The following is a 26,240-nucleotide window of genomic DNA, read 5'->3' as shown; positions in this document are numbered from 1 at the left end:
AGTTCGTACTGCAAGCTACTACCACCTCCCCACGTGCCTCGGTACAGGAACCCCCCAGAGCAGCTGGCTGTGGCGTTCTCGCCTTGTCCCTCCCCGGGTTCCGTCCCCGTCACGTGGTCCTGAGACTCCGAAATCGCTTCCGGGATCATTGCGGCCTGTCGCCTGTAGCCAATCACTGATCTTCTCCGCCAATGAGACAGGGGCTGGCTCGGGGGCGGGACCTCAGCTGTCTCTGAACCAATGGGAGCCAGCGGGGGTGGGGCCTCGGTCTCCCTTCCGCCAACGGGAGGCCGAGGCGCCAGGCGGCGGGGGCGTGGCCGGGCGGGGTTGGGCGCGGGAAGGCGGAGCGGGCGCGGCGGAGGGAAGATGGCGGAGGAGGAGAAGCTGCCCTCGGGCTGGGAGAAGCGCATGAGCCGCAGCTCAGGTACCGCGGGCCGAGCGGGGGCCCAGGCGCTGGGGGCTGGTCTGGGGGGAGGAGGCGGGCGCCTGGGCCGGGGGGGCGAGGAATGGGGGGGCGGCGGGCGCCTGGGCCGGGGGGGCGAGGAATGGGGGGGTGGGCGGGCGCCTGGGCCGGGGGCGGGCGGGGGCCTGGGCCTGGGCAGGGGGGGCGGGGGCGAGGAATGGCGGGGGCCTGGGCCGGGGGGGGGCTGGGCTGAGGGGGGCGCGGAATGGGGGGGGCGGGCCCCGCTAGGGTTGGGGTGCAGACGGTTTGGGCTTGCGGCGGTTGTGGCCTGGAGGGGAGAGCCGTGGAAGGCTGGTCCCACAGGTGTATGTCTTGGGGGGATGCGGTTGCTTGGTCCCCATGGGCTGGTCTGGGGTGGGGGTGGGGTTGTTCCCGTGCATGGAGATGCCCTCGGGGTGTTGGTTGGTCCTTATTTGGGGTCTTTGAGCAGGTAATTGGTTCCTGTGGGGGAGGGCCTTGCTGGGGAGGGGTGGGGGTGGGTTTTAGTTAGTAGGTGCCCTGCTGCGTGCACTGAGCAGAGCCAGGGTTGAAGTGGCTTTATCAGTGATTCTCTGTGGTCGGGGAGGCTCTAGTGAGGCAGGCTGGGGATCTTGCCATGTCTTTGCTTGGGGATAAGCTTTCCCCATTGTATGGGACCACCTGGCCAGAGAGCAAGCTCTGGACGTCCCATGTTTGTTCACCTTATGGAGGATGGGCAAGTCTGGAATGAAGCTCTGGGGTGTCCCTATGTGGGCAAGGGAAGTGGAAGCTGGAAAGGTGCCTTTCTTGGATGCTGGTCCCAGTGTGGATGGGGTGGATACTGGGGTGTGTTCTGCTGTGGGGTAGGGTCAAGTTTGGAGCAATGCCTTGACACCCTCAATGTGCAGGTTAGAGGCAAAGCACTTGCACGGGGTCCTGACTTGAATCGTGTTCAGGATAGGTTTGCCAGGATGCTGACAATCCCATGGTAGTTGTTTTATAATGGGAGGTTTGGTCCCTGTATGTTTGGGCTGGAATTTCCCTTTCCCTCTTCCCCCTTGTTGCCTTTCCCGCATTGCTCTGTGCCTGACATTGTGTGCTTGGTTTGCTGGTTCAAAATCCTTTGGGCTGAAAGGGGTTAGAGAGAGGGAGGTTAATGATGGAGAAAATCAGACTGGCCCATGTGAATTCCTGGCCCATGCAGGAATGAGCTGCTGCTGCCAGCTTGGAGGGCAGGAGCTTGCAGCATCTCCAGATTACAGTATTCGTTGCCTTGGCTTCACAACTGGGTGTTCCCTGTCCTCTTGATTGCTTGCTTCAGGAGAATTTTGCTGCTTATTCTAAAGAGCAGTTGATTGTGATTGGGGTGTTTTTCTTGTTAATGGTAGCACCCAAAGACACATCCAGGATCCAGGGCCCCATTGTTTGTGCAGTGCCCAGCACACACAGAAAGACATGATTTCTTACTTAGTTTTCCAGCTGCAAGATCATAGACTTGTGGGACTGAAAGGGACCCTGCAAGGTCCTCTATTTCAGTCCTCTGCACTCCTAGCAGGACTAAGTATTATCTAGACCATCCCTGACAGGTGTTTGTCTCACCTGCTCTTAAAAATCCAGTGATGGAGATTCCACAGCCTCTCTAGGCAATTTATTCCAGTGCTTAACCACCCTGACAGTTCGGAAGTTTTTCCTAATATCCAACCTAAACCATCCATTGCTTCTTGTCTTATCCTCAGAGGTTAAGGAGAACAGTTTTTCTCCCTACATCTTGTAACAACCTTTTATTTACTTGAAAACTGTTATGTCCCCAGACAAACCCAGTTTTTTCCAGTCTTCCCTCATAGGTCACGGTTTTTAGACCTTTAATCATTTTTGTTGTGCTTTTCTAGACTTTTTCCAGTTTGTCCACATCTTTCCTGAAATGTGTAAATTATGATGCGTTTGTAAGGTATGAGTTGCTGATATCTAGGTCTTTCATCCGTCTTGTGTAGGGATTTCACATATATGCTGAGGTAAAGCAAAACATAATCTCCTTGTTCTTTGCCAGCAACCCAGCACCTTTCAGCTCCTCGGCAGGGATAATACAGGCAGAGTTCTTCCGTCTGAGTTCACTTCTTCAGCAGGTGTGTTGCTGTTATGTGATGCCGGAAAGCTGCAGGCATGTTTTCTGCTTTCATAAGAATAATTAGTACTTTACAAATATGAACTATCCAGTTCACCTGTGGTAAAGGTTATCCTGGGAAGGTTTAAGGACCTGCTTCTGTAGAAATCAGTGGGAGTTTTGACATGAGACGACGAGAACTGGATCAGGACTGAAGTGACTTGCCAAAGCTGGAAAGGTAGTTAATGTCAAGAGGCTGGATTAGAGTATATGAGCTGTTGTGCTCACACCACCCCTTCCTTTATTATCCTTTATTTCTTCTTAGGACTATTTGTTAGAGACGAGAATCTTAACAGACAGGATTGACGTCTGCAGTGCTGCAGCATCCCCTTATTATGGGATATTGAGTGTTTCCCGTTTCTGATTTGAGCTGACATCCACACATTCTCACCCATTTGCAGAAATTCAGAGTCTTGTATTTCTGATAAGCAAGAAGTTAATGCCATGAGTCTGAAAGGAACGTCTAAAATCTAACCCTCTCCGCCCTTTTATTTGTAGGCCGTGTGTACTACTTCAACCACATTACAAATGCCAGCCAGTGGGAGCGCCCCAGCGGTGGCGGGAAGAACGGCCAAGGGGAGCCCGCCAAAGTGCGCTGTTCACACCTCTTGGTGAAGCACAACCAATCCAGAAGGCCCTCATCATGGAGGCAGGAAAAGATCACACGGAGCAAAGATGAGGCACTGGAGCTTATAAATGGCAAGTAAAAGCAGGAGAGGTTGATGGTAGAAAAGGGGAAAGTCGTGTTAGGGCCTAAAACACACGCAGAGAGAAATGGCTTATTAGTGGCATGAACCCTCTAAGGCAAAGTTTTTGAGCCAAGTGGCTTGAACATGGACTTTCGTGTAGCACAGCCACTTGGGGAATCAATTTTGCTGTATGATTCACTGACCCTGATTAAATGACCTAAGAGTAGGAGCCATCCCTTTCCCACCCCCTCTTTGTGTTTTTGTAATGTCATGTCAGACAGGTGTGTTTGTATTTTCTTTGTAAATGTGTATTTTTATATTAAAAATAAAATAATTATTTGAAGCTAAAACAAACGTTCCTTTAACATCTTCCTTTTTCTATATTTAAGATTTCATTTGCCCTAATGCAGTTTCTATAAATTCTGATGAATCTGCCTGAGATATGCATAAACATTTGCACAGGGGTAGTCAAATATCCTGCTCAGATGATCCACAAAAAGTACATTTCCCAACACAGTAGGTTTCCCAGTGTGTGGTGGCCTTAAACTGGTCCAGGAGGGATGGAATCCTGTGTCTTTCCTAATGTCTGTTGTGACAAGTCACCATACGTATTGTCTCTTGCAATGCTGGCAGTAGCTTTTAACTGGGATGCTGCTTAGTCAGTGAGGTTTGGTCTTGTGAACTGAGCATGGGATTGGCATTTAGAGACTGGGTTCTCATCCCAGCTTCTCCATTGACTCTCCTATTGCTTTGGGGCCAAGTTAGTCAGGGTCTGGGGTGAAGTCAGTGGGAGTCTTCCTCCTGACTGTTGATCAGTACCTTAACCTGTTTCCCATTTGCGAAATAGTCTGACCTACCTCACAGGGGTGTTGTGAGGACTAACATTTTGTAAAGTGCTTTGAAGCTGTAAAGCACGGTTACTGCTGCATGCTGTTATGTTATTGTAAAGTTTCTTGTTGCTTTTGGAGGGCTCAGAAATGAGGTTTTACTCGCAACAGCCTTGACCCTGCTTCCATTAAAAAAAAAAAAAACAATTGGACAGTGTCTGGGGGAGAAGAAAATCACCCCAGCAAACACTGTGTAACCCTGAAGCCTAACCAGCAGGTGGTGCCCAGTGTGTTTTGAAAGAGATGCGGAATTAACTGCCAAGAATGCTAGTACCTTTTCAGGAAAATCTCCTTTGTGAGTTAGGTTAATTAATTAGTTATAACTGGCATAGTAAAAAGAAAAGGAGTACTTGTGGCACCTTGGAGACTAACAAATTTTAGTTAGTCTCTAAGGTGCCACAAGTACTCCTTTTTGTGTATACAAACACAGCTGCTACTCTGAAACCTGGCATAGTAAAGCAGCTGTTGTGTACTGCAGAGTATGAGGAGTGTTACAGCAAAGTTTATTAGAACTGTGCACATGGAGTTGAGAATTTTATAAATAAAAATAATTTGAAATGTTTGACAGCCAGGCTGCAAATATTAACTAATTCTAGTAGATTCACTTATCTTAGGGTGAAACTCTTCTCTGTGCAAAGAGCAAGACTGCAGTAGTATGTAGGCCTTGTGCTGCCCCCCTGTATAGAGGTTTCAGAGTAACAGCCGTGTTAGTCTGTATTCGTAAAAAGAAAAAAGAAAAGGAGTACTTGTGGCACCTTAGAGACTAACCAGTTTATTTGAGCATGAGCTTTCGTGAGCTACAGCTCACTTCATCGGATGCATAGCATATCGTGGAAACTGCAGAAGACATTATATACACACAGAGACCATGAAACAAAACTTCCTCCCACCCCACTGTCCTGCTGCTAACAGCTTATCTAAAGTGATCATCAAGGAAGGCCATTTCCAGCACAAATCCAGGTATTCTCACCCTTCCCCCCCCCCCCCCCCACACACACACAGACACACATACAAACTCACCCTCCTGCTGGTGAGTTTGTATGTGCGTCTGTGTGTGTGTGGGGGGGGGGGGGGGAAGGGTGAGAATACCTGGATTTGTGCTGGAAATGGCCTTCCTTGATGATCACTTTAGATAAGCTGTTAGCAGCAGGACAGTGGGGTGGGAGGAAGTTTTTTGTTTCATGGTCTCTGTGTGTATATAATGTCTTCTGCAGTTTCCACGATATGCTATGCATCCGATGAAGTGAGCTGTAGCTCACGAAAGCTCATGCTCAAATAAACTGTATAGAGGTGAGGATTTAGGTGGGGCCTAGGTCTTGTTTGCTCTTTGCATTGGGGGAATTTCACACCACACCAAATAACTGACAATTGACACTTTGTAGGACAGCAAACTTTTGTTCAATATCTTCATAAATGATCTGGAGGATGGTGTGGATTGCACTCTCAGCAAATTTGCAGATGATACTAAACTGGGAGGAGTGGTAGATACGCTGGAGGGGAGGGATAGGATACAGAAGGACCTAGACAAATTGGAGGATTGGGCCAAAAGAAATCTGATGAGGTTCAATAAGGATAAGTGCAGGGTCCTGCACTTAGGATGGAAGAATCCAATGCACCGCTACAGACTAGGGACCGAATGGCTAGGCAGCAGTTCTGCGGAAAAGGACCTAGGGGTGACAGTGGACGAGAAGCTGGATATGAGTCAACAGTGTGCCCTTGTTGCCAAGAAGGCCAATGGCATTTTGGGATGTATAAGTAGGGGCATAGCCAGCAGATCGAGGGATGTGATCGTTCCCCTCTATTCGACACTGGTGAGGCCTCATCTGGAGTACTGTGTCCAGTTTTGGGCCCCACACTACAAGAAGGATGTGGATAAATTGGAGAGAGTCCAGCGAAGGGCAACAAAAATGATTAGGGGTCTAGAGCACATGACTTATGAAGAGAGGCTGAGGGAGCTGGGATTGTTTAGTCTGCGGAAGAGAAGAATGAGGGGGGATTTGATAGCTGCTTTCAACTACCTGAAAGGGGGTTCCAAAGAGGATGGCTCTAGACTGTTCTCAATGGTAGCAGATGACAGAACGAGGAGTAATGGTCTCAAGTTGCAATGGGGGAGGTTTAGATTGGATATTAGGAAAAACTTTTTCACTAAGAGGGTGGTGAAACACTGGAATGCGTTACCTAGGGAGGTGGTAGAATCTCCTTCCTTAGAGGTTTTTAAGGTCAGGCTTGACAAAGCCCTGGCTGGGATGATTTAACTGGGAATTGGTCCTGCTTCAAGCAGGGGGTTGGACTAGATGACCTTCTGGGGTCCCTTCCAACCCTGATATTCTATGATTCTATGATACAGCAGAACCCCATGTATCTGATCTAATTGGCATCGGGGCTTGATTGGATAATCAAAAATTGGGATAATCCAGAGAATGGGAAAATGTGGGGCTGCAGCGCCATCTAGTAGCCACAGGAGAGATTGTCCATTTCTGGACCTGTGTGTGCTGGTTGTTTGGCTCATATGGAGAGCTGGATAATGGAGGGTTGAATACATGGGATTTTACTATACTAGAAGCAAGAGTGCTGTTGTCATGGTACAGAGCAAGTGTTCATAAACTTAGGTCCAAGTGAGAGAGAGTGAATTTAAGAGGGAAAAGTTCTCCTGAGCGTTGTTAACTAAGTGGTATTTCAGATCCTTATAACCAGTTAGACTTTTTGCTGTTAGAAGACCTGCACATAAGTTATCTCCCCCTTAAAAGCCCAAATAACATTATTCTGAATAAATGAATGAGTCGTCTTTATAACTTTGTTTGGGTGCCCTCCTTTATCTCAGACACAGCAAGTCTTCAATATCTGATTAAGGTTATGGAGAGAGACTTTTTAATCTTCTGTATGAGAGCCGGATGTAATTTTTATTTTAAAGTGATTTTTTTTTAAGAGTTAGACTAAAGTGCAGGATTGACAGCCCTGGAGACTGAAGTCCCCTCACTATCAGATAATTTTTATGTTTAGCAATCTTTTTCCCTGTGTGGCGCCTGAGGACGAGAGAGATGTGATTAAAACTTATTTGATGTAAATGTCCTGCTGTGTTCTTGATAAAGGCCATTCTTTGAAGGGATTCTTTCATTCATCACGTTTATTATCATTGTATTTTTGTCTCCTGAGAATGAAATGGCATGATCAAAAAATCTATTTGTCGACACTCCCATCTGTGCTTGATAAATGCTATTCCCTGCAAACGTCATAAGGAACATCCACTCGTAATTATTTTATGTCAGTTGTTTCTGCATTTTCCTTGCTCCAGGAAGGTGAGATAGCACATGGATATGGTTGACCTGGAAAGATCCAATCCAGTATTATCCTCCTGAAAATGACAGAAAATTATAAAGTTTTTTTAAAAAGCAAACCAGAAAAACCCACTAGAGAATGTATTGCATGAATGCATAGCTTAACTCCACTACAATTTCTGACAAATAGTCAGGCGTCACTGAATTTCCTTGAGCAGATGTACTGTACCTGATGAACATAATTATAGCACAGAATTGTTTAAGGAGATCTCTTGGGAGGCGTTTGTTCGACAGACATTGCTCTCTAAACAAAACGCAAGACTGTGGTGCGCTGTTATGTCTCTGATATTTCCTTCAGAATCTTTAACTCTGGAATCAATGTTTTATGCAATATAAACCGGTGATTGGAATTTGTTTAAAGAAAATGCTTTGTTATATTCTACTGTCCTGAGGGAACCTGCTAAAGGTTAGTGTTTTAGATCGATGAACTTTGGTTAGTTTTGGACATTTTACTTGCTTGTGATTCTCTTTCGAGTAATAAGGAAAATAGATTGAAGACAGCTAGAGGTGATGCATTATTTGTGAATAAACCAGCATTACAAAATCTTATACCATTAGGGAAGTTACAATGTGTGAATAAAATTTGTAGGTTAAATTAGTTTTCGTTATAATCCCGATATTTTGATTTGTATTATAGCAGTGCTTAGAGGGCCCATTGTGCCAGGCTCAGCACAAATACATCGTGAGAGACAGTACCTGCCTTGAAGAGTTTGACTGAAATAGACAAGACAGAGTTGGTAAAAGGAAGGATTATTAATCCCATTGGAGACAGGGGAGCTGAGGCACAGAGAGGAAGGATCTTGGCCAGAGTTGCACAGGGAGTCCATGGCAGAACAAGGAGTTGATCCCCAGTTTAGTGCTTTAACCACAAGATCATCTAACCACTTGGCAGCCAGTTGGCAGAGCTGTGATAACCAAATTATTTAGTTTCACTTTGCAGGCTTGTAAAATTCACTCTGACAACTTCATTCTCCAGAAGCTGCTAACAGCATGAAGGTCATGGTAGAAACTGACTACTCAGGGACTTCAACGTTAAAGCTTATGATTCTTTCTTAACTCAGGTGCCTTTACTTTTTTAAACATGGGTGTGCACATTAAGGCTGAACCTTCTTGTGTGTGTTGGTGCAATGGGAGGTAATAGGGTACGTTTACCGGCAGGGTTAGTATGATGCTTGGAAGTAAACATGCACTCTAGGGTGATGCAAATATGTATTTTGGAAGAATGCTGTATTTTGATAGCAAATGTACTGTGCAAATATACTGTTGACACTAGGCTGGAGCAGCTTATTTTAATTAGATAAACAATATTCATTTTCATCCACTGAAATGTGCATACATAAATGCTGTGAAAACAAACCCTCTTCTGCCCAGAGGCACAAGAGACGCAACAAGCCTCTTTGGGGTAAATGGCTTACTCATAATCTTGCATTAATCTTCCTTAAATAAAATACAGAACTGATACACAGTTCCCTTTGTGTGCCCTCTTGCCGCCGCCCCCACTCCCCCCCCCCCCCCCAAGGAATACATACCTAAACAAAGTAGAAGGTGGGATAAATATGCATACCCCTTTAATTTAGCAATACCACTCCCATTGCTGCTGGCCTCTTTGTGTTAAAGCACATCATCACATTCATTCCTTAGAAGGAATATAAACTACCTTGGCTCTCAAAATATAGTCACAGGGCTGTAGTCAGAAGTCAGTCCCCCATTCTTCCTCTCTGCAACTCTCTGGCAGCTTTCCCACAGGCCTGGTTCTGATGTTAGTACTTGTCCAGCTAAAGATACAGAAACAATTCTCTACTCAATTAAATTCCTTGCATAATTACACAGATGTAGGGTACTGGCAATTACTTCAGTTGAAGGGATCCAATTGACTGAACTTTGGGGTTGAGGGGCGGGAAAATGCACCATTGGTGGGGAAATCCTAAGGACTTGAAGAAATAAAGAATAGTGTTTTATGCTCGGTTTCAGTCAGTGGAAGACTGTTGTACTGGGAACTGCTTGAATGAAATCTGATTTAATTTGACAGATTTCTTTTATTTAAAAACCAAGCTATCCTCTTTCAGTCCCTAAAAATAGACAAAACTTAGCCAAGCAGAAGACTGAGTCATACTGGCTTAAGACAAAAATCAACCATATATTTTTGTCACTGGTTGGGTCGCCAAAACCAGACAGTCTTTTGGAAAATCGAGGTGTAGCTGTTTGGCAGTGACTGGTTAGCTTGTTGTCCATGATGTTTTTTTTCTCTCTAGTTTCTTCATGACATGGCAGCTTACTGCAATGTCTCATCCAAGGCAAAGGCTGCCACAGGCTTTTGTGGGTAGTTCTGGGGTCTGGAGGAGGAAGCTCGTCTTCCCCTCTCTGAATATGGGCAGGCCTCTATCTCCTTGCTACGAGAGGTGGATGTCACATGTAATGGCTAACACTTAAAATTCCAACAAAAGTGCCAAGACATCTCTGAACTCCACTGGACCATCCGTGCAAGGCAGAAATCACTCCAACTCCAATAAGAATGTGACAGGTTTCAGAGTAACAGCCGGAGAGTGAGTTTGTGGGGGGTGGGGTGGGGGGTGTGTGTGAGAGAACCTGGATTTGTGCTGGAAATGGCCCACCTTGATTATCATACACATTGTAAGGAGAGTGATCACTTTAGATAAGCTATTACCAGCAGGAGAGTGGGGTGGGAGGAGGTATTTTTTCATGCTTTGTGTGTATATAATAAGATCCTCTACACTTTCCACAGTATGCATCCGATGAAGTGAGCTGTAGCTCACGCTCAAATAAATTGGTTAGTCTCTAAGGTGCCACAAGTACTCCTTTTCTTTTTGCGAATAAGAATGTGGTATCTTTCCATAAGCTCATTCCTTCTAGTAACACTTGGATTTTTGCATTTTGCTTCATGGTCTCTCTTCATGCGTGGTGCTGTCAACATGACTCTTTGCATTCATCGAGGCTCTACAGGTCTCCCATTGCTGCTTACATCTTCGCTCTTGTTGCTGCATGAGCTGCTGCTGTTCTTAAGCACCTCTATTTCCCCTCTAATTGCTTTGCCCTCTCCCACTCTTGCTAGTTTTCTTGCCACCCACAGCTTCTGATTCCCTCTGTGCTAAGTGGCCCTACTTTCCTAATTTCAGAGCCCACTTCTTCCATGAGCTACCTGTGCTGACCTTGCTGAGAGTCTCCGTGGCTTCTTGCACCTGAATTGCTCTACAAGCCCTTTTTCTCTCTGTGTGCACTATAAAGCACCATTTGCACCTGTATAAGGCTATAAATCAAAGATGTCAGAGTGGCATTTGCTTCCTGTGCAGATGCAGTTCATCTGTAAAATATTTGCTAATGAGGGAGCATTTCTGGAGCCATATTTGGAGTATGTGGTAGCAAAACTTTTTATCTCCTCAAACTTTGTTGCGTCTGATATTGCCCTTTTCTGTCCCTGAGCATTTCCCCAAAGTATTAAATGAATTTAGGGGTGTCTCTGTGTGTCTCCCAAATAAGGCTCTTCCACTGGCCCAACTACAGCTTGAACTCTAGTGTCCAGGTGCCCATCTTTCAGAGCGTGAGTGCTCTCACCTGGTTTACAGTGCCCAAATGGTAAATTACCTCAATTAGTCTCTTCAGCTTCTGAAACCAGGAGATTTATTGACTTCTTCCTTTTCCTGTGTGCTTCTCCCAGAATGCTTCAGAAGAACCAGCAGCAATTGCTGTATGTATTGAAAATCCAGCTGCCACACCTACCCTGCCTTATGGTCCCAAGATCTTGCAGGGTTTCACTGGTAGGATGCTCATGCTGATAATGGCTGGACCAAGCACAGTCTTCCCCCTTTCATAGCAATTGCTGTGTCCAGCATTTCTCTTTGGAGGTGGAAGACTGGATGTCCAGAAGGCAGCAAAGCTTGACTGACTTTGAAAGAAGTAAGAAGCTCTCCCTCACCTTTGTTTGGGGTGCTGAAGTTCTTCCTAGACGTGAACCCTTGAAGTTAAGTAGGTAGCAACACCAACTTTGAGGCATGTGCACCTACAGGGTGCCTCAGGAGAGGCAAGTGGAGAAACGCGCACACGAGATCTGAATCTCTCCCTCTAACATCTGTGTTCTCCTGTATCATCTGAAAGAGCATTAGGACTTTGCCTTCCCTAATTATAGATAATCTGAAGACTGACTTGTTCCAGTCCCCTGCTGATGTCCTTCACGACTAAAGGAGAGAACCACCTCCTGAGTTTTGAAATGCTACAAGCTGGTAGTGCTCATCTTCCTGCCATGATCACTTCACAGGTCTCCCGGGAGGAGGGCACACTTCTGTTGATTAATCCTCCTTCAGCTTCCCCCTCTTTAGGGGTGTGTCACGGTTTTTCTCTCTCTCTCTTTAAAGCGCACACAGATATGATGCTGTTAACTTGACTTAACATCCTGTGGTCCAGACGGCAAAGCACTGGACTGGGACTTGGGAGATCGGTGTTCTACTCCTACCTCTTCTGCTGACCTGTGTGACCTTCGGGAAGTCACTTACCCTCTGACTTCCCCTCATGCTCTTTTGTCTATTTAGGCTGTAAGCTCTTTGGAGCAGGGCCCCTCTCGCTACATGGCACAGTACTTAGCTCAAGGGGGCCCTGATTTGGGGTTCTAGATGCTGTTGTAACATTAATACCCCAGTACTCCTTGAGTATTAATAGCCCTGCTATTAAACTTAGGCTATTATTGTCAAAAAATAAACGCATGCTTATTTTATCATCAGTCACCAAATCACAACTGGGGTGGCTGCAACATTTATGTGAAGGGTGTAAATGCAAAGGGGAGACAGAAACTGACATGGGAGGTGCAGGAGTGTGAAACAGCTAGGGTATAAAAGATAACTAGGCGACAAAGGAAGGAGAGGAGGCATTTTGTGGTGGCTGAGATGTACGTATTTGCAAGCTTTACAGTACTTATTCTTGCAAGCCTCCTGAGAGGCTGGGCAGTGCTGTTGTCCCCATTTCACAGGTGGAAACTGAGGCACAGATACAAGTATTTAGGCACTTAACACCCATTGACTTCAGTGGGAGTTGCATATATAAATACCTTTGAAGATTGGACCTGAGTGACTTACTCAGGGTCATGCAAGGAGCCTGGGGCGGAGAAGACAGTTGAACACAAGTCTTCTGGGCTAGCACCCTAACCACTGGACCATCCTTCTGTCAGCTTGTGCAGTAGTCTTCTCAGTGGAAATGGTGGCAGCCTGTTTCCTTGAGTCACTGGAACCTATGCAGAGCCTGGAAGAATGCAGTGCAGGGCACGGTCTCTGCTCTGGCTGGAGGGAAACGCTAGAGTGGGCCCAGGAGGGAATTTCTCCTTCATTCCAGTGAAACTAAATAAACACTGAAACAAATCATAGCAGTTTAACTTCAGAGAGTCTTAGGTACCAGAGATGAAACCTGTTGGGTCCTCCATAATCCAGCCCCCTGTGATGGCCAGTACAGGGTTATTTCTGTACCATTCATGGTTTTTGTGCCCTTTCCTGCCACTGAAAAGTCAGCATTCAACTAAATTTGGCTCGTACAGTACGTGCCTCTCCTAAAAATAACTGGTGGGCGTTGGGTGCCTTTGTTAATCTTAATGCTAATGGCTTCTAATTTAAAAAGTAAAGCAAGGCTGGTGCTGGTTGATTTAGCAGTGATGTAGTACCCTGTATGCCAGCGGTGCTCTTCAAAATGTCCCGTTCGGTTGCGTTAAGATATAAGAATGGCCATGCTGGGTCAGACCAATGGTCCATCTAGCCCAGGAATCTGTCTTCTGACCCTGGCCAATGGTAGGTGCTTCAGAGGGAATGAACAGAACGGGCAATTATCGAGTGGTCCGTCCAGTGTTGTCCACTCCCAGCTTTTGGCTGTCACAGGCTAAGGACACCCAGAACATGAGGGTTGCATCCCCAACCATCTTGGCTAGTAGTCGTTGATGGACGTATCCTCCATGAACTTCTTTTTTGAATCTAAAATCCTGCATAGCCTGTTACTCAAGACTGATTTCAACGTACCACCAAGAACTGTATGTCCTGGCATAATTCAGGTACCTGTGTGTGACCCTGTTTTGCTTGTCTCTGATTAAATGTTTTCAATGCCTGAGTAGTTAGTTATACCCTTCCATTCTCCCAAATACAAGTCAAATGTTATTGAGTGGCTGATGTGAAGGAACAATCTAAAAGGTGAGTTACATTCTGTTATTTCTTGTTACACAGATATGAGGGCAGGGTAATACATAGCTTCCAGTTAAGGCTGTGAGTATTTCCATTATAACCCCATTTTTGGACACCCTTAACTTTCCAAATCTTCCACCTATTTGGCTGAAGTTTTCCATGTTTGGCCTTTTACCAAGGGTAAACTTTTTTGTAGATTTAAGTACAAAGTTCTTCTCTTTTCGTTGGTGGTGAATTTCTGCATTTCAACCCCACTCTTCCCACCACCCTTTTTAGCCACTAGAGATGAAACGGCTTAGGATACACAAGGAAGATCGAAAGGTGCTTGGAAATAGCCTTCGGTAAGAAGGGCTTCTCAGTGTCGTGGGGAAAGTTTATAGTTTTGACTTGATTTACATTGAAGAGGGTTTGCAAACCTCACTTCTTACGTGCAGAGCACTTCAGAAAATGCACGACTGTCTTAGCTGGGTGGTGAAAAGGCGTCTGAGATGTGAATTGCTGAGACAGGTTCTGTGGGAACCCAGCATTTGTAGTTTAGACTGACCGGTGCATAGTGAGTGAGGTTAGGGCTTCACAGGAGCTGCTTCGCCATTTGTTGCACATCTTGTGTAAGTCACTGTCATGGATTCTTGTCTAGGATACACAGAACAGCACACAGTAGTAAAAGATACTATGAGAGCATCCGAGGTTGTAGAAAAGCATGAAACATTAATTACATGATCCACTACATTGTAATACAAACACATGAAGGTGAATGGAAGAGTGCCACTGTTGCTCAGGAAAGTGGAGTTTCTACAGTGATGGGAAAACTCCTCTTGTCATTGTAGGAAACTTCGACCCTATGGTGCTATCGTGACCTAGCAGTGCCTCAGTAAATGCCAGTCGTGTAGACATGGCTAAAGTGGCAGTCATGCTTGCAAGTGCAACCTGAACTTCCGGGATTAAGTGCAGCAAAAGGCCACTGATGGTGGGCACAAAGAACACAAAGCGAAGTCCTGAAGTGCTGCGCTAGTTTCTTGGGAGTTATGGACCTTCTGTCATGGTTCAGACTTACCATTAGGGGATGCTAAGACTGAAGTACCTCTTTGAAATGGCACCGGGGCAAAGCAGATCCCTTGAAATGCGTCTCAGTAACTTACAAAAGCTAGATTTATCTACCCATTTTCATAATGAATATTTCCCTCCTGCCCTGCTCCCCAGCATGCTCTCTGACTTGGCTCTTGGCTCTGACTATGAATTATCACATGTGTCAACAGGATACATCCAGAAGATTAAATCTGGAGAGGAGGATTTTGAATCCCTCGCTTCCCAGTTTAGTGACTGCAGCTCGGCAAAGGCGGGAGGAGACCTGGGTGCTTTTGGGAGAGGTAGGTGACATGAATTGAATACTGAGATTACACGAATGACATTGAAATTCCTCCGTAGGGGGTGAGGATTAATAATGCCCTCTGTTCCCCCACAATGGATCGGTGTGCGAGGAGAGCTTGCTGCACATGAAATGTAGTTTGCTGCTTAGACATTAAACCAATTAGGAATCCAGCTATGATGATGATATTCTAGGAGGAGAGGATGTTACACAAATGCTCCTTATGAAATTGGCTTTCACTTTGGGGGAGATTTTTTTTTTTTTCAACCATGCTGAATGGGAATCCAGTTGTTTAGCGTAACAAACTGTGAACAAGGAGGAAATGAGTAAATGGAACTAATGACAAAACAGGCAGATAATTAAGCACTGATCTCAAAGTGTGTGTGAGGGGGTGGTTAATGGCAAATTGGGGAAATGGGTGCAATTTTCAGCCAAGCAAAAATAATGCTGCTGGTGAGGAAATTCATTTCAGAAATGTTGATCTGTGTGGTGGGGGAGTAAATACAAGAAGCTGCTCTCGGATCACTTATTAACAGGGGATTTATTAGGACACTTGAAATAAGGAAGATCCTTTGAAATTTACAAGTGAAACTGAATCATCTGAGATTCATTTTCCTATGATCACTTAATTTTTAATTTTGTTTGGAGTTGCTCATGTATTCAGTTTCCACTGAGTAGAACAAAGTACAAAACAATGAGATCCTGTAAATGATGGTGTTTGGTTTGTTTTTTTTAAAACGCCACCTAAATGCCAGGAGATGTGCCCGTGTTGCATATTGTAGCTGAAGTAAATCAGGAAATTGGTGCTGGCAAATACAGCATTTTCTGTCTTTGGCTTTAAAACGTGTTCTCCAAAGTCACAGAAACTTGAACAAACCCAAAGGGAAGAAGTCTAGCGAGAACTGTCTGCAGCTGAAACAGTGCGGTGGACTCCTGTGTCACCGTCAATGGAAATCCCACATTTTTCCTAAGCTCACTGTTGAGGACAGCAGGATGAGGAGTGAGTGTTCTTAAGGCAAGTTCCTGAACATTTCGCATTTTTTTTCCCTGCTGCAAATGTACAAATTTTGTAGCAGAAATCTATTCTGATGTACAATGCTGCAAGGGTATGTTAGAGCAGATAGTGCTCAGGAAGTCTGCATAGTTCTATCAGAATAAAAAAAGTATTGTTTTATATCCACATACGGATCTAATTTATATTGCAGTTAAATGAGAGATTCTTCAAGTACTGTCCTTGTGAGTGCTCCACTTTAGGCACGCATGCGCCCCTGCACCTTTGATCGGAGATTTTTGGTAGCAGTGCCCATTCGGTCTGTGCATGTGCCCTACGCATCCTTGTACCAAGGCTATAAAGGGCTGTGCAGGTGAAGCGCCCTCAGTTTCTTCTCAGCTGCCTGCGGCCAGAGATGGAGTCTAGCATGTGCCTGTTTGCTGTCTATTTACACCCCCCCGCCCCCATCAATCTTTTAGCTACATAGTTAGTGCTTTGTAGTAGTAGGTTTAGCACTTTATAGTTGGAACTTCTGTTCCCCTTTTTTCTTTTAAAAACAAAAACCTTTTTCCCCCAGTAAGGGGTTTGAACAACTTTTTTTCTTTTGTCGAGGATGCCAGTCTCCCTAAGATTTAAAAGGTGATTGTCTTGTTGGTTATGGGCACTCCCACTGCATTCGTTGCCTCAGACTCTCCTGTTCCCAGCACCTGTAAAATATTCTCTTCTTTTAAGGGAAAATCCTGTAAGAACAGGGAAGTTAAGCATAGACAATTAATGATGGAGAAAGCCTTATGACTGGCTTCAGAGAACTGGGTACAGAGAACTCCGCTGTACAGGTACCCTCCACATCTGTCAGTGCCTCATCATCATCAAGAGCTCTGTCACCAAGAGCTTCCAAAAGGAAGATGACACCAAAACCCCAGTCTCTGGCATTCTTGTTGCCTGAGGTACCTATAACTGCACCACTGGTACCAAGAGCTTTCCCGTTCCAAGTGTAAGGGAGGAGATCAGAGGAGCAAAACAGCAGAGTACCTCATCAAAGAAGACCCAGTCACCGGAAACCTCAGGCCCCAAAAAGAGAGCTAGTGAGGCTCCAAGTACTTCAGATACCATGAAGCACGTTAAGACTTTAACTAAGTCCAATACCTCAGTGATACAGGGCTTGGTAACAGACTACTACTACCAAGAGACCAGCTTCAGTGGAATCCTTGACCCCACTCAGTATCAACCTCAGTGTCTCGCACAAGAGCTTCTTCAACATCATTGGCGATGGTACTGAATTCTGTTGGGCTTCCCGTACTGCAGGACTTCTGGTACTGAATGAGCCACGGTCTCTGCTCCGTGCAACCTCTGGATGCCACTTGGTACTGAGGTCGGGTGGGTCGCTGACTGCTCATGTTTCTGGAAGGCCTACCTCTTCATCTTTGGATATCCATGAGGAGGGACTGTCCCCTCTGATTCAATATGTGGAGGAGCATTCTGACTTGGACTCCAAGCTTTCTGTTCAGGGAGCTCCAATTTATTTCAGGAGATGTTATTCCCTCTTGCAGATGCTACAAAGGCAGGACACCAGACCCCTGCCTTCCAGTGCTTGGGATGACCAGCATTGGATTCCTCCCCCCATACCGTATGGTCTCTCATTTGCCTATGGATCCCAGTAAGGCCATGTACCACCAACAATCCCTCAATGCATAGGGAACACAGAATATCCCATTCCCTGGTACCATCCAACTGGCCTCCCCATTGTGAGCCTGAGGAGACCTTTCAGGAGCAAAAGGCAAGGGCAGACAAGGAGGTTACCCCCACCCCCAAACATCTCATTGTCCTCACCAGCTGAGGTACTCATGCTACCATTGCCATCATTAGCTGATGACTTTAGACAATTCCAGGACCTAATGAAGCGAATTGCTGACACCCTGCAAATTCCCCTGGAAGAAATCCAGGATTCCCATCATAGGCTCCTGGACATATTGCACACCTCTACCTCAGCACAGGTAGTACTGCCAATTAATAAAGCCCTCCTGGAGCCAGCCAAGTGCATCTGGCAAACTCCAGCAAAGCCTGCCCTCCCCATGCACCCCCATTCAGGAGGGCTGATTCTGAGTTTTTGCTTTCTTATCCAGCACCAAACTCTCTGATTGTGGACTCGGTCAATGACGGGGGCTGGCAGCATACCCAGAAAGCCGCCCCTTCGGTCAGAGGACCTCTTCATCCGCAGCACTGCGGTGCAGGAGAGCTGACCGCCAGGCACTGAGGTCAGAGTGCTACTACCTGAACTATGAGGTGTGTGACGGTTTTATTGACCGTTTACCGCAGGGACTTTGAGCACAGCTCAGCGCCGTAATAAAGGAGGGTCACCTTTTGGCAAAAACGTCACTGCAGGCTTCACTAGATGCGGCGGAAACTGCAGCCCTGTCTGTTTTCACCACAGCATTGATGAGGCAGGCTTCCCAGCTTCAGTTGTCCAGGTTTCCATGGAAGGTACAATCCACTGTGGAGAATTTTACCTTTCAATGGACAGAAGCTTTTTGCAGATGACTTGCTTCATACCCGAAGGGACTCTAGGGCAGCACTTAGGTCTTTAGGGATATACACGCCTGCAAATAAAAGGAAGCTTAGCAAGTCTCATATGGCACAGATATCCCACCTGATCAGTTTTCTGCCTTTCTTAGGCCACCAGAACCATGGGCGAAGAGGTTGAGGTTTTCAAAGAGAGTTAGCAACTACTGTGACTGCTTTTATCCCAGCTTTCAACATCATCCAAACACCAGTTTTGATGGTTTGGTCAAGAGTCCAGACCACCCAATGACCAGGTTTAATCAACTGCACGACACAACCCTCTTTTCTCAGTTTTGGACACAGCCTCTCTCTCTTTCATCAAGCACGGGTGGCTATAATATCAGACAAATGGGTATTGGAGGCCATTACTTTGGATTATACTGTCTAATTTACTTCCACCCTGCCCTTCCAACCCCCCTCCCCACTCCTGTTCAGGGATCCCTCTCTCACAAGCAGTTGTTGACTCAGGAGGTCTCATCACTGAGTCTAGGAGCCATAGATCCAATTCTACTTCAACATGGGGGAAAGGGTTCTATTCAAGATTCATAGAAATTAAGGTCAGAAGGGACCATTATGATCATCTAGTCTGACCTCCTGCACAATGCAGGCCACAGAATCTCACCCACCCACTCCTGCAATAAACCTCTCACCTATGTCTGAGCTATTGAAGTTCTCAAATCATGGTTTAAAGATTTCAAGGTGCAGAGAATCCTCCAGCAAGTGATCAAGAGATTTTCTGATATCCAAGAAAAACAGGGGTTGGAGGCCAATACTAGATCTCAGACATTTGAACAGTGTCAGGCATCTGAAATTCAGGCTGGAGTCCCTAGCAGCTATAATTCCCTCCCTGGAACTAGGGGACTGGTTTGCGAAACTTGACCTCAAAGATTGCTACTTCCACATAGCGATTCATCCTTCTCAAAAGATTTTTGTTTCACTTTCAATCAGTCATTACCAGTACCAGGTCTTATCCTTGAGCCTGTCATCTGCCCTGTTGGCGTTCTCAAAAATCACGATGGTCATAGCTGCCTACTTCCATTGTTTAGGAATAACTTTTTTCCTTAACTTGATGACTGGTTGCTCAAAGTTTGGTCCTTTCAGGAGGTATGGTCGTCAGGTCAAGCAACTTCATTATTCCAAAGTTTAGGCCTGCAGACAAATCTCAGTAAATTGATTTTTTTTTTTTAATAGGAGCGTTTCTGGATTTGATAATAGGCAGAGGTTCTCTCTCTCTCAACAGGTTCCTTGCTGTAAAAAAAAACAAAACAAAAAAACACCTTTATACAAAGAGTGCACCTCAGTCCTCAGGCTGTAGCACGAATGTGTCTACAACTGCTAGAGCACATGGCAGCTTGTGTTTTTGTGATGCGCAATGCCAGCTTGAAGCTTCAGTGTCTCCAGGGATGGCTCAGGACTGTATAGGTATCCAATAAATGCAGTCTCAATAAGCAGGTATCTGTATCCAGTCAGGTACTACAGTCACTCACCTGGTAGATGGAGCCACCCAAAGTTTGTGCACGAATCCTGTTCAGCCAGAATCCCCCTACAGTCATGTTAACATTGGACACTTCCTTCTTGGGATGGCAAGCATATTTGGGTCCTCACACAGTCCAAGGAGCAGCAGGAACAGCGCTTACACATCAATCTGTTGGCATTAAAAGGGTCAGAAAGGCTTGCTTTCACTTTCTTCCCCTACTCAAAAACATGTCCATCATGAACTTGATGGACTACATAGCATGTATGTATTCTATCAGTTGGCAGGGTGGAATGCTTTCCACCTCAGTCTGATAACGCTTTGGAACTGGTCAGGAACCAGGAACGCTTTAGAACCCAATCAGATAGTCATCTCAGTGGCTTACCTCCCATGTATACAAAACACAGTGGTGGATGACCTGAGCAGACGTTTCTCCCTAAATTACGAATGGGAGCTGGACTCTCTCAAGTCCTCAACAGAATATTCCTAGCTTGGGGGGTCTTTTTTATGAATATCCTTCAACATCATTGCTGTTAAAGGTCCTTATCAAGATCAGAGAGGACCAAGGCAAAGTTGTTTTGCACCAACTTGGCCAAGACAAGTTTGGTTTCTTTACCTCATCAAACTCATTTCTCATCCTCCATGGTGGCTCCCTATCAAACCTTGACTGTTGTCTCAGGATGCGGGTCAGACGCTTCACCCCAATCTGAAGATTCTGTAACTATAAGTTTGGTTCCTCAGTGGTTCTTTGGACTAGAGACCACATGTTCATTGGAAGTACAAAAGATACTATTAAATAGCCAAAAGAAATCTATTGAATATACTTCCCTTCAGAAATGGAGAAGTACATAACTGCCATACCAGGTCAGACCAAAGGTCCATCAAGCCCAGTATCCTGTCTTCAGACAGTGAGTGGCCAATGCCAGGTGCCCCAGAGGGAATGAACAGAGCAGATAATAGTCAAGTGATGATTGTCCATTCCCAGAAGATTACAACCTTTGGTGTAACCAGCGCCATCTTTCTCCATCCAGTCTCCTCTTTCCTCAACCTTTGATTACTTGTTGGAATTGAAAAATTCTGGCCTTACTGTGAGTTCTGTCAAGGTTCATTTAGTGGCAATTACAGCTTTCTGTGTGCAAATAGATGGTTTCTTGGTATTTGCACATCTGAGTGCAGCAAGATTCCGGAAAGGACTTACCAATCTTTTTCTGCAGATTAGAGCCCCTACAATGCTTTGGGATCTCAGCCTGGTTCTTAACTGTCTCATGAAACAATCCTTTGTGCCATTAGCTATATGTTTGTTGCTACATCTGTCTGAAGATGGCCACCTTGGTGGCCAACACTTCTGCTTGAAGGGTTGGGGAGACGGGCTTTACCTTCTCCTTAAAAAACAATGTATCTTTAGGACCTCATCCAAAGTTCTTAAGGTGTCCTGAATTTTATATCAACCAAACTACTCACCTTTTGGGTTTTTTCTAAGCTGCATCAGTCTACAGAGGAGTCAGCTCTTCATACATTAGATGTTAAGAGGAAACTATTCAGGGAGACTTTCTAGACTCTGTTTCTATTGCAGCCAGGTCTAAGGGAGTATCCGACTTTCTAAATGGCTCTCTGGATGTATTATTGCCTATTATGGCTTCACTGAGGTTATACCGCTCCTAAGAGTGACTACATGCTCTACTACATTCTACATCTGTAGCTCTACTCAAAAACATTCCGGCTGCTGAAATCTGCTGGGCTGCGATATGGTCCTCACCGCACGCGTTTTCCAACCACTGTTCCCTAATTCATGCCACAAGATCAATTGCGGCAGTAGGCAGTGCAGTTCTTTTTTTAGTGATGGACTCTCTTCCAAAGCTCCCATCTCCCGGAAGTGATACTGCTAGGGGGTCACCTGAAGTGGAGCACCCACAGGGACGCTACTCAAAGGAGGAGAAGTTACTCACCTTGTGCTGTAACTGGAGTTCTTTGAGATGTGTTCCCCCTGGGTGCTTCGCTACCCTCCCCCCTCCCCTCTGCGTCGGAGCTGCCTCTGTGGGCTTTCCAGTAGAGAAGGACCTGAGGATGGTTCACCCACACAGCCTTATGTATAGGGCCCTACCAAATTCATGGTCCATGTGGGTCAATTTTACGGTCATAGGATTTTAAAAATCATAAATTTCATGATTTCAGTTATTTAGATCTGAAACTTCATGGTGTTGTAATTGTAGGGGTCATGACCCTAAAAGGAGTTGTGTGGGGATTGCAAGGTTATTGTAGGGGGGCTTGTGGTTCTGCTACCCTTACTTCTGCGCTGCTGCTGGCGGGGGCGCTGGGCAGCTGGAGAGGGGCGGCTGCTGGCCGGGAGCCCAGCTCTGAAGGCAGAGCCGCTGCCAGCAGCAGTGCAGAAAGGAGGATGGTCTGGTATTGCCACCCTTACTTCTGCGCTACTGCTTGCAGAGCTGGGCCCTCAGTCAGCAGCCGCCCCTCTCCAGCCACCCAGCTCAGAAATCAGCAGTACAGAAATAAGGGTGGCATCGTATGGTATTGCTGCCCTTACTTCTGCACTGCTGCTGGCGAGGCACCGCCTTCAGAGCTGGGTGCCAGGTCAACAGCCGCTGCTCTCCAGCCACCCAGCTCTGAAGGCAGCGCAGAAGTAAGGGTGGCAATACTGCAAACCCCACCCCACCACCTTGTGACCCCCTGCAATTCCCTTTTGGATCAAGACCACCAATTTGAGAAACACTCGTCTCCCCCATGAAATCTCTATAGTATAGAGTAAAAGCGCACGAGAGACCAGATTTTATGGTCTGTGACATGTTTTTCATGGCTGTGAATTTGGTAGGGGCCTACTCATGTAGCCGTGGTACAGGGCATGGGGATGTGTAGTGCGCATGCACCCGCAGAACAGGAACAGTTACCAAAAATCTCTGCTCAAAGGTGCCGGGCTCATGCACAGCTAATGTAGGGCACCCACAAGGCCACGCAGCTCAAAGAATTCCAGTTACTGCACAAGGTGAGAAACTTTTCCTCCTCCCTCAAACAAATGTTTCCTTTTTGACAGTGCAGAACACTGTCATTTTATGGATTCTGATATAATGAAATACCCATGAATCTTAGGATGCAGTGACTGATAGTTTTGGCTCATTTGGAGACTGTCAGTTCATTGTAGTTCTTGGTGACTTACAGAAAAGGATTTCTCCTGGTTTAAGCAGAAAGTAAAGATATGTTGCAAGACTCTGTCTCCACTAGATGACACTAGAACTGCAAGTGGCTGCTGCACTCCCGGGATGTCACACTTAGTCTCCATCTTTGCCTCTTGCTGTCATTGGGCTGCAAACATAATTTATTAGAACTGTGAATACTGGTTACTTCAGAGGTGAAACTGCTAAAACATTCCAATTTATCTTCTTGAAAAACTGCAAGTAATTGACGCTTTTTGCTTTAGGAAAATTATTCTGGTGTGGCACACAAGGGCTCGTCTGAAGTAAAGATCTTGTGCTAGTAGCAGAATTAACTAAAAACTAAGATGAAGGGTTTTCAGTACCCAGTTCTAGGGGAAATAATGCTGTTTTAATTATCTGTGAATGTGTCATTAGAATAAGAATTAGTGAGACAGGCAAACTGTTTGCCTCTCCTACCAATTAATATAAATTCTAGATACTAAATTGAGGAGAGATGCAGAATTCTGAGAAGTCCTATGTATCAAGTTACTTCAGTAATAAAACCAGTGCTTTTTTGAAGGGTAAGACATCAGGATGAAGTTATGACTAATCCTGAAGGGAGGAATCTAGCCTCCATGGCATCTTGCTGCCTTGCTAGAGCAATGACTATGGATGGATTTCGACCCGAAAGTAAAATATATGAATTCTGTAGCAGCTCCTCAGCTGCATGTGATGCATCCAGGATGTATGGCCTGTGCGGGGCTGCAAAGCTGTAGTTCCCAAAGAGATTAGTATATCACTGAAATGGCTCCTTTTCCCCCTAAAGAGACTGCTGCTGATCCATCTGTCATGCTGTCTCTAGGCTTTCTGCAGCCATCTCCTAATGTGCTGCAGAGTCCAAAGCTACAGCACTGTCTTGAAACCCTGAGACAAGGGTCATAAACTTACAGGAGATTTATGTTGTGTTCCTGGCGAGCAGATGATCTATCCCTCTTCAGGCATCTCAAGGCAAACACTGCAAAGGCAGTCAGTGCTAAGTGCAGGGAGTGAAGTTTCCTTACATGCCAGGAGGCTCTCTGCCCTTTTGCAGGCATCTGGTATGCAAGTCCCAACAGTGAGACTGTGATCTGCTGGCAGAGTGGAGCCTCGTTATTTCAGCTGGGATATGCAGTTTCTCTGCTATAACTTCCAAAGTGTCCCAGGAAATTGAGCAAAAATCCTGTTCCCTCTTGAACCCATAACTCCCCTCGTGGCTGAAATCCTTCTGACTGAACCTTTGTAGCCCACTGCAGAACTGCTGTAGGCCACCCGCTTATTATCCCTCATACAGGGGCCATCCCAGCATCACCTGTGGCTTTCCTAGGTCTCCATTGATAAACCGTCAGGAGCCTGGTGACATGGAGACCAGAGCATTCAGCATGCTGTCTGTCTAGGTCATGACATTACCCAGATGCATCCTGTAAATTATTTAGTGCAGCTTGTAATGCACACCGCATCTCTCCTCTCTCTGTGCCTTAAGGGCATCTGAGACTGAAAGACTAACACCCACTTGTGCCAGTGAATCTGCAGAGATTTCCTCTGCCCTTTGAATCCCCAGCTCGCTGAAACACTTTTCCTGGCAGCAGTGATGTTTATGGAGTGTGAGTGAAAGCTCTGAATCTGAGTCATGTGCATTGGTGGAGTGTCTGCTGGGAACAGATGGAAACAAACACCCCCTGCAAGCTATTAATTGGTGACTTTGTTGCTTGCCTGGAGGCTGCCTTCGTTTGAGGCTGGTGTGCTCAGAAAGGTCTTCCACTCTTTGCTGACTTAATTGAACTCTTTCTCATTGCTGCTTTCTGCAGGTCAGATGCAGAAACCTTTTGAAGATGCCTCATTTGCGCTGCGGGCTGGTGAGATGAGCGGACCGGTTTTCACAGATTCAGGGATCCACATCATTCTACGTACGGAGTGAAGTGCCTGGTGACCTGTAGAAAGGAAAGGGCAAGGGGAAGAAAGGGGGGGAAACCCTACTCCAGCCCTGCACTCTCCCGAATGAACTTCATAGATCTAGTTAAAAAACCTCATTTCATATCTCAATACCTTCCGTGGCACCTGACACAACGGTTTCCACCTGTAGAGATGCATGGTTAGCCAAGGATGAGAATGTAATCAAACTAACAGACGGTAGCATCTTTCATAAGCAGAGAGAATGTTAAAATTCTCAGGCATGCCACAGCCACTTGAGTTTTATATTGACAATTCCTCCGTTTAGGAGACATGTCGATGCTAAAGGTCACACTTCAATGCTTCCCACATCCACCTTATTAAAGATAGAGTATTTATTACAGAACTGCATTGATGGTGGCAAAATTGACTTGTGAGCTCTGGTGTTTAAGATGGAATGAATCTCTGTCCCACCCCCGCATCCCTGCACTGCTTTAAAAAAAAAAAACGTTTTATCTAGAATAAACAGCATTCGGTCTGCACCCCAGTTTTTGTTTGTAGAACCAATCTGTCAAAGCCATTTATAAATTGATGTTAAGATACCACACAAAGAGCCGTGCTGGTAAGGCCTGTCACTGGTGCCTCTGTGTAACTTCCCTTCATGTAGCTGGCTCAGTGCAGATCGTTGTGTTGGTCCTGCCAGACAATGGTAACTGGAGCTTCCACCTTTGCCGTTGCATGGGCTTAAAACTTGAAGATGCCTTTTGGTTTGTGATGAGTATAAACAAAGTGGGGGTTAATGGCCAGTAGTTCCCAGTACAGAAAGATCAGTAGCCAATTAAGCTGTGTAGAGGTATGTAGAATACTGTGTTAACCATTCCAGCATGAGGTCACTCCATTAAGACATCACAGTGCCATTTGGAAGGAGGGACTGCAGTGTGGATTTTCAGTGTGGAGAGAGTACTGTTTTCTCAGAGCTTCTCTTTATCCACTTGTGGTTTAATCTCTGTAAGTCACTGTTTCCAGTTACATTGCATTGCTTATGTTTAGTCAAAACAAAAACAAACCAGATAAAGTTTCCCAGCTTCGGTCCAGTGCAAAGATGCTGTATAGTTCCAGTTCTC

The 26,240-nt window shown here is 45.7% G+C and overlaps 1 protein-coding gene across 1 annotated transcript; it reads left to right on the top strand.

The window, feature by feature from the left end:
• The first annotated feature begins 321 nt into the window (after positions 1-321).
• PIN1 (peptidylprolyl cis/trans isomerase, NIMA-interacting 1) lies at positions 322-25,346 on the top strand. The gene is made up of 4 exons (XM_074935151.1): positions 322-424; positions 3,081-3,281; positions 14,914-15,024; positions 25,035-25,346. The coding sequence occupies exons 1-4, from the start codon at positions 367-369 to the stop codon at positions 25,142-25,144; spliced, it is 480 nt and encodes a 159-aa protein (XP_074791252.1). The 5' UTR covers positions 322-366; the 3' UTR covers positions 25,145-25,346.
• The last annotated feature ends 894 nt before the right edge of the window (positions 25,347-26,240 follow it).

Source organism: Natator depressus, chromosome 20 (assembly GCF_965152275.1).
Source record: "Natator depressus isolate rNatDep1 chromosome 20, rNatDep2.hap1, whole genome shotgun sequence".
NCBI lineage: Eukaryota > Metazoa > Chordata > Testudines > Cheloniidae > Natator > Natator depressus.
This window is presented reverse-complemented; position numbering and strand designations above follow the sequence as displayed.

Coding starts and splice junctions, on each gene's coding strand:
- PIN1 (XM_074935151.1), top strand. CDS start 367: ATGGCGGAGGAGGAGAAGCTGCCCTCGGGCTGGGAGAAGCGCATGAGC. Junction 3,282..14,913: donor GGCACTGGAGCTTATAAATG/GCAAGTAAAAGC, acceptor ATGTGTCAACAG/GATACATCCAGAAGATTAAA. Junction 15,025..25,034: donor CCTGGGTGCTTTTGGGAGAG/GTAGGTGACATG, acceptor TGCTTTCTGCAG/GTCAGATGCAGAAACCTTTT.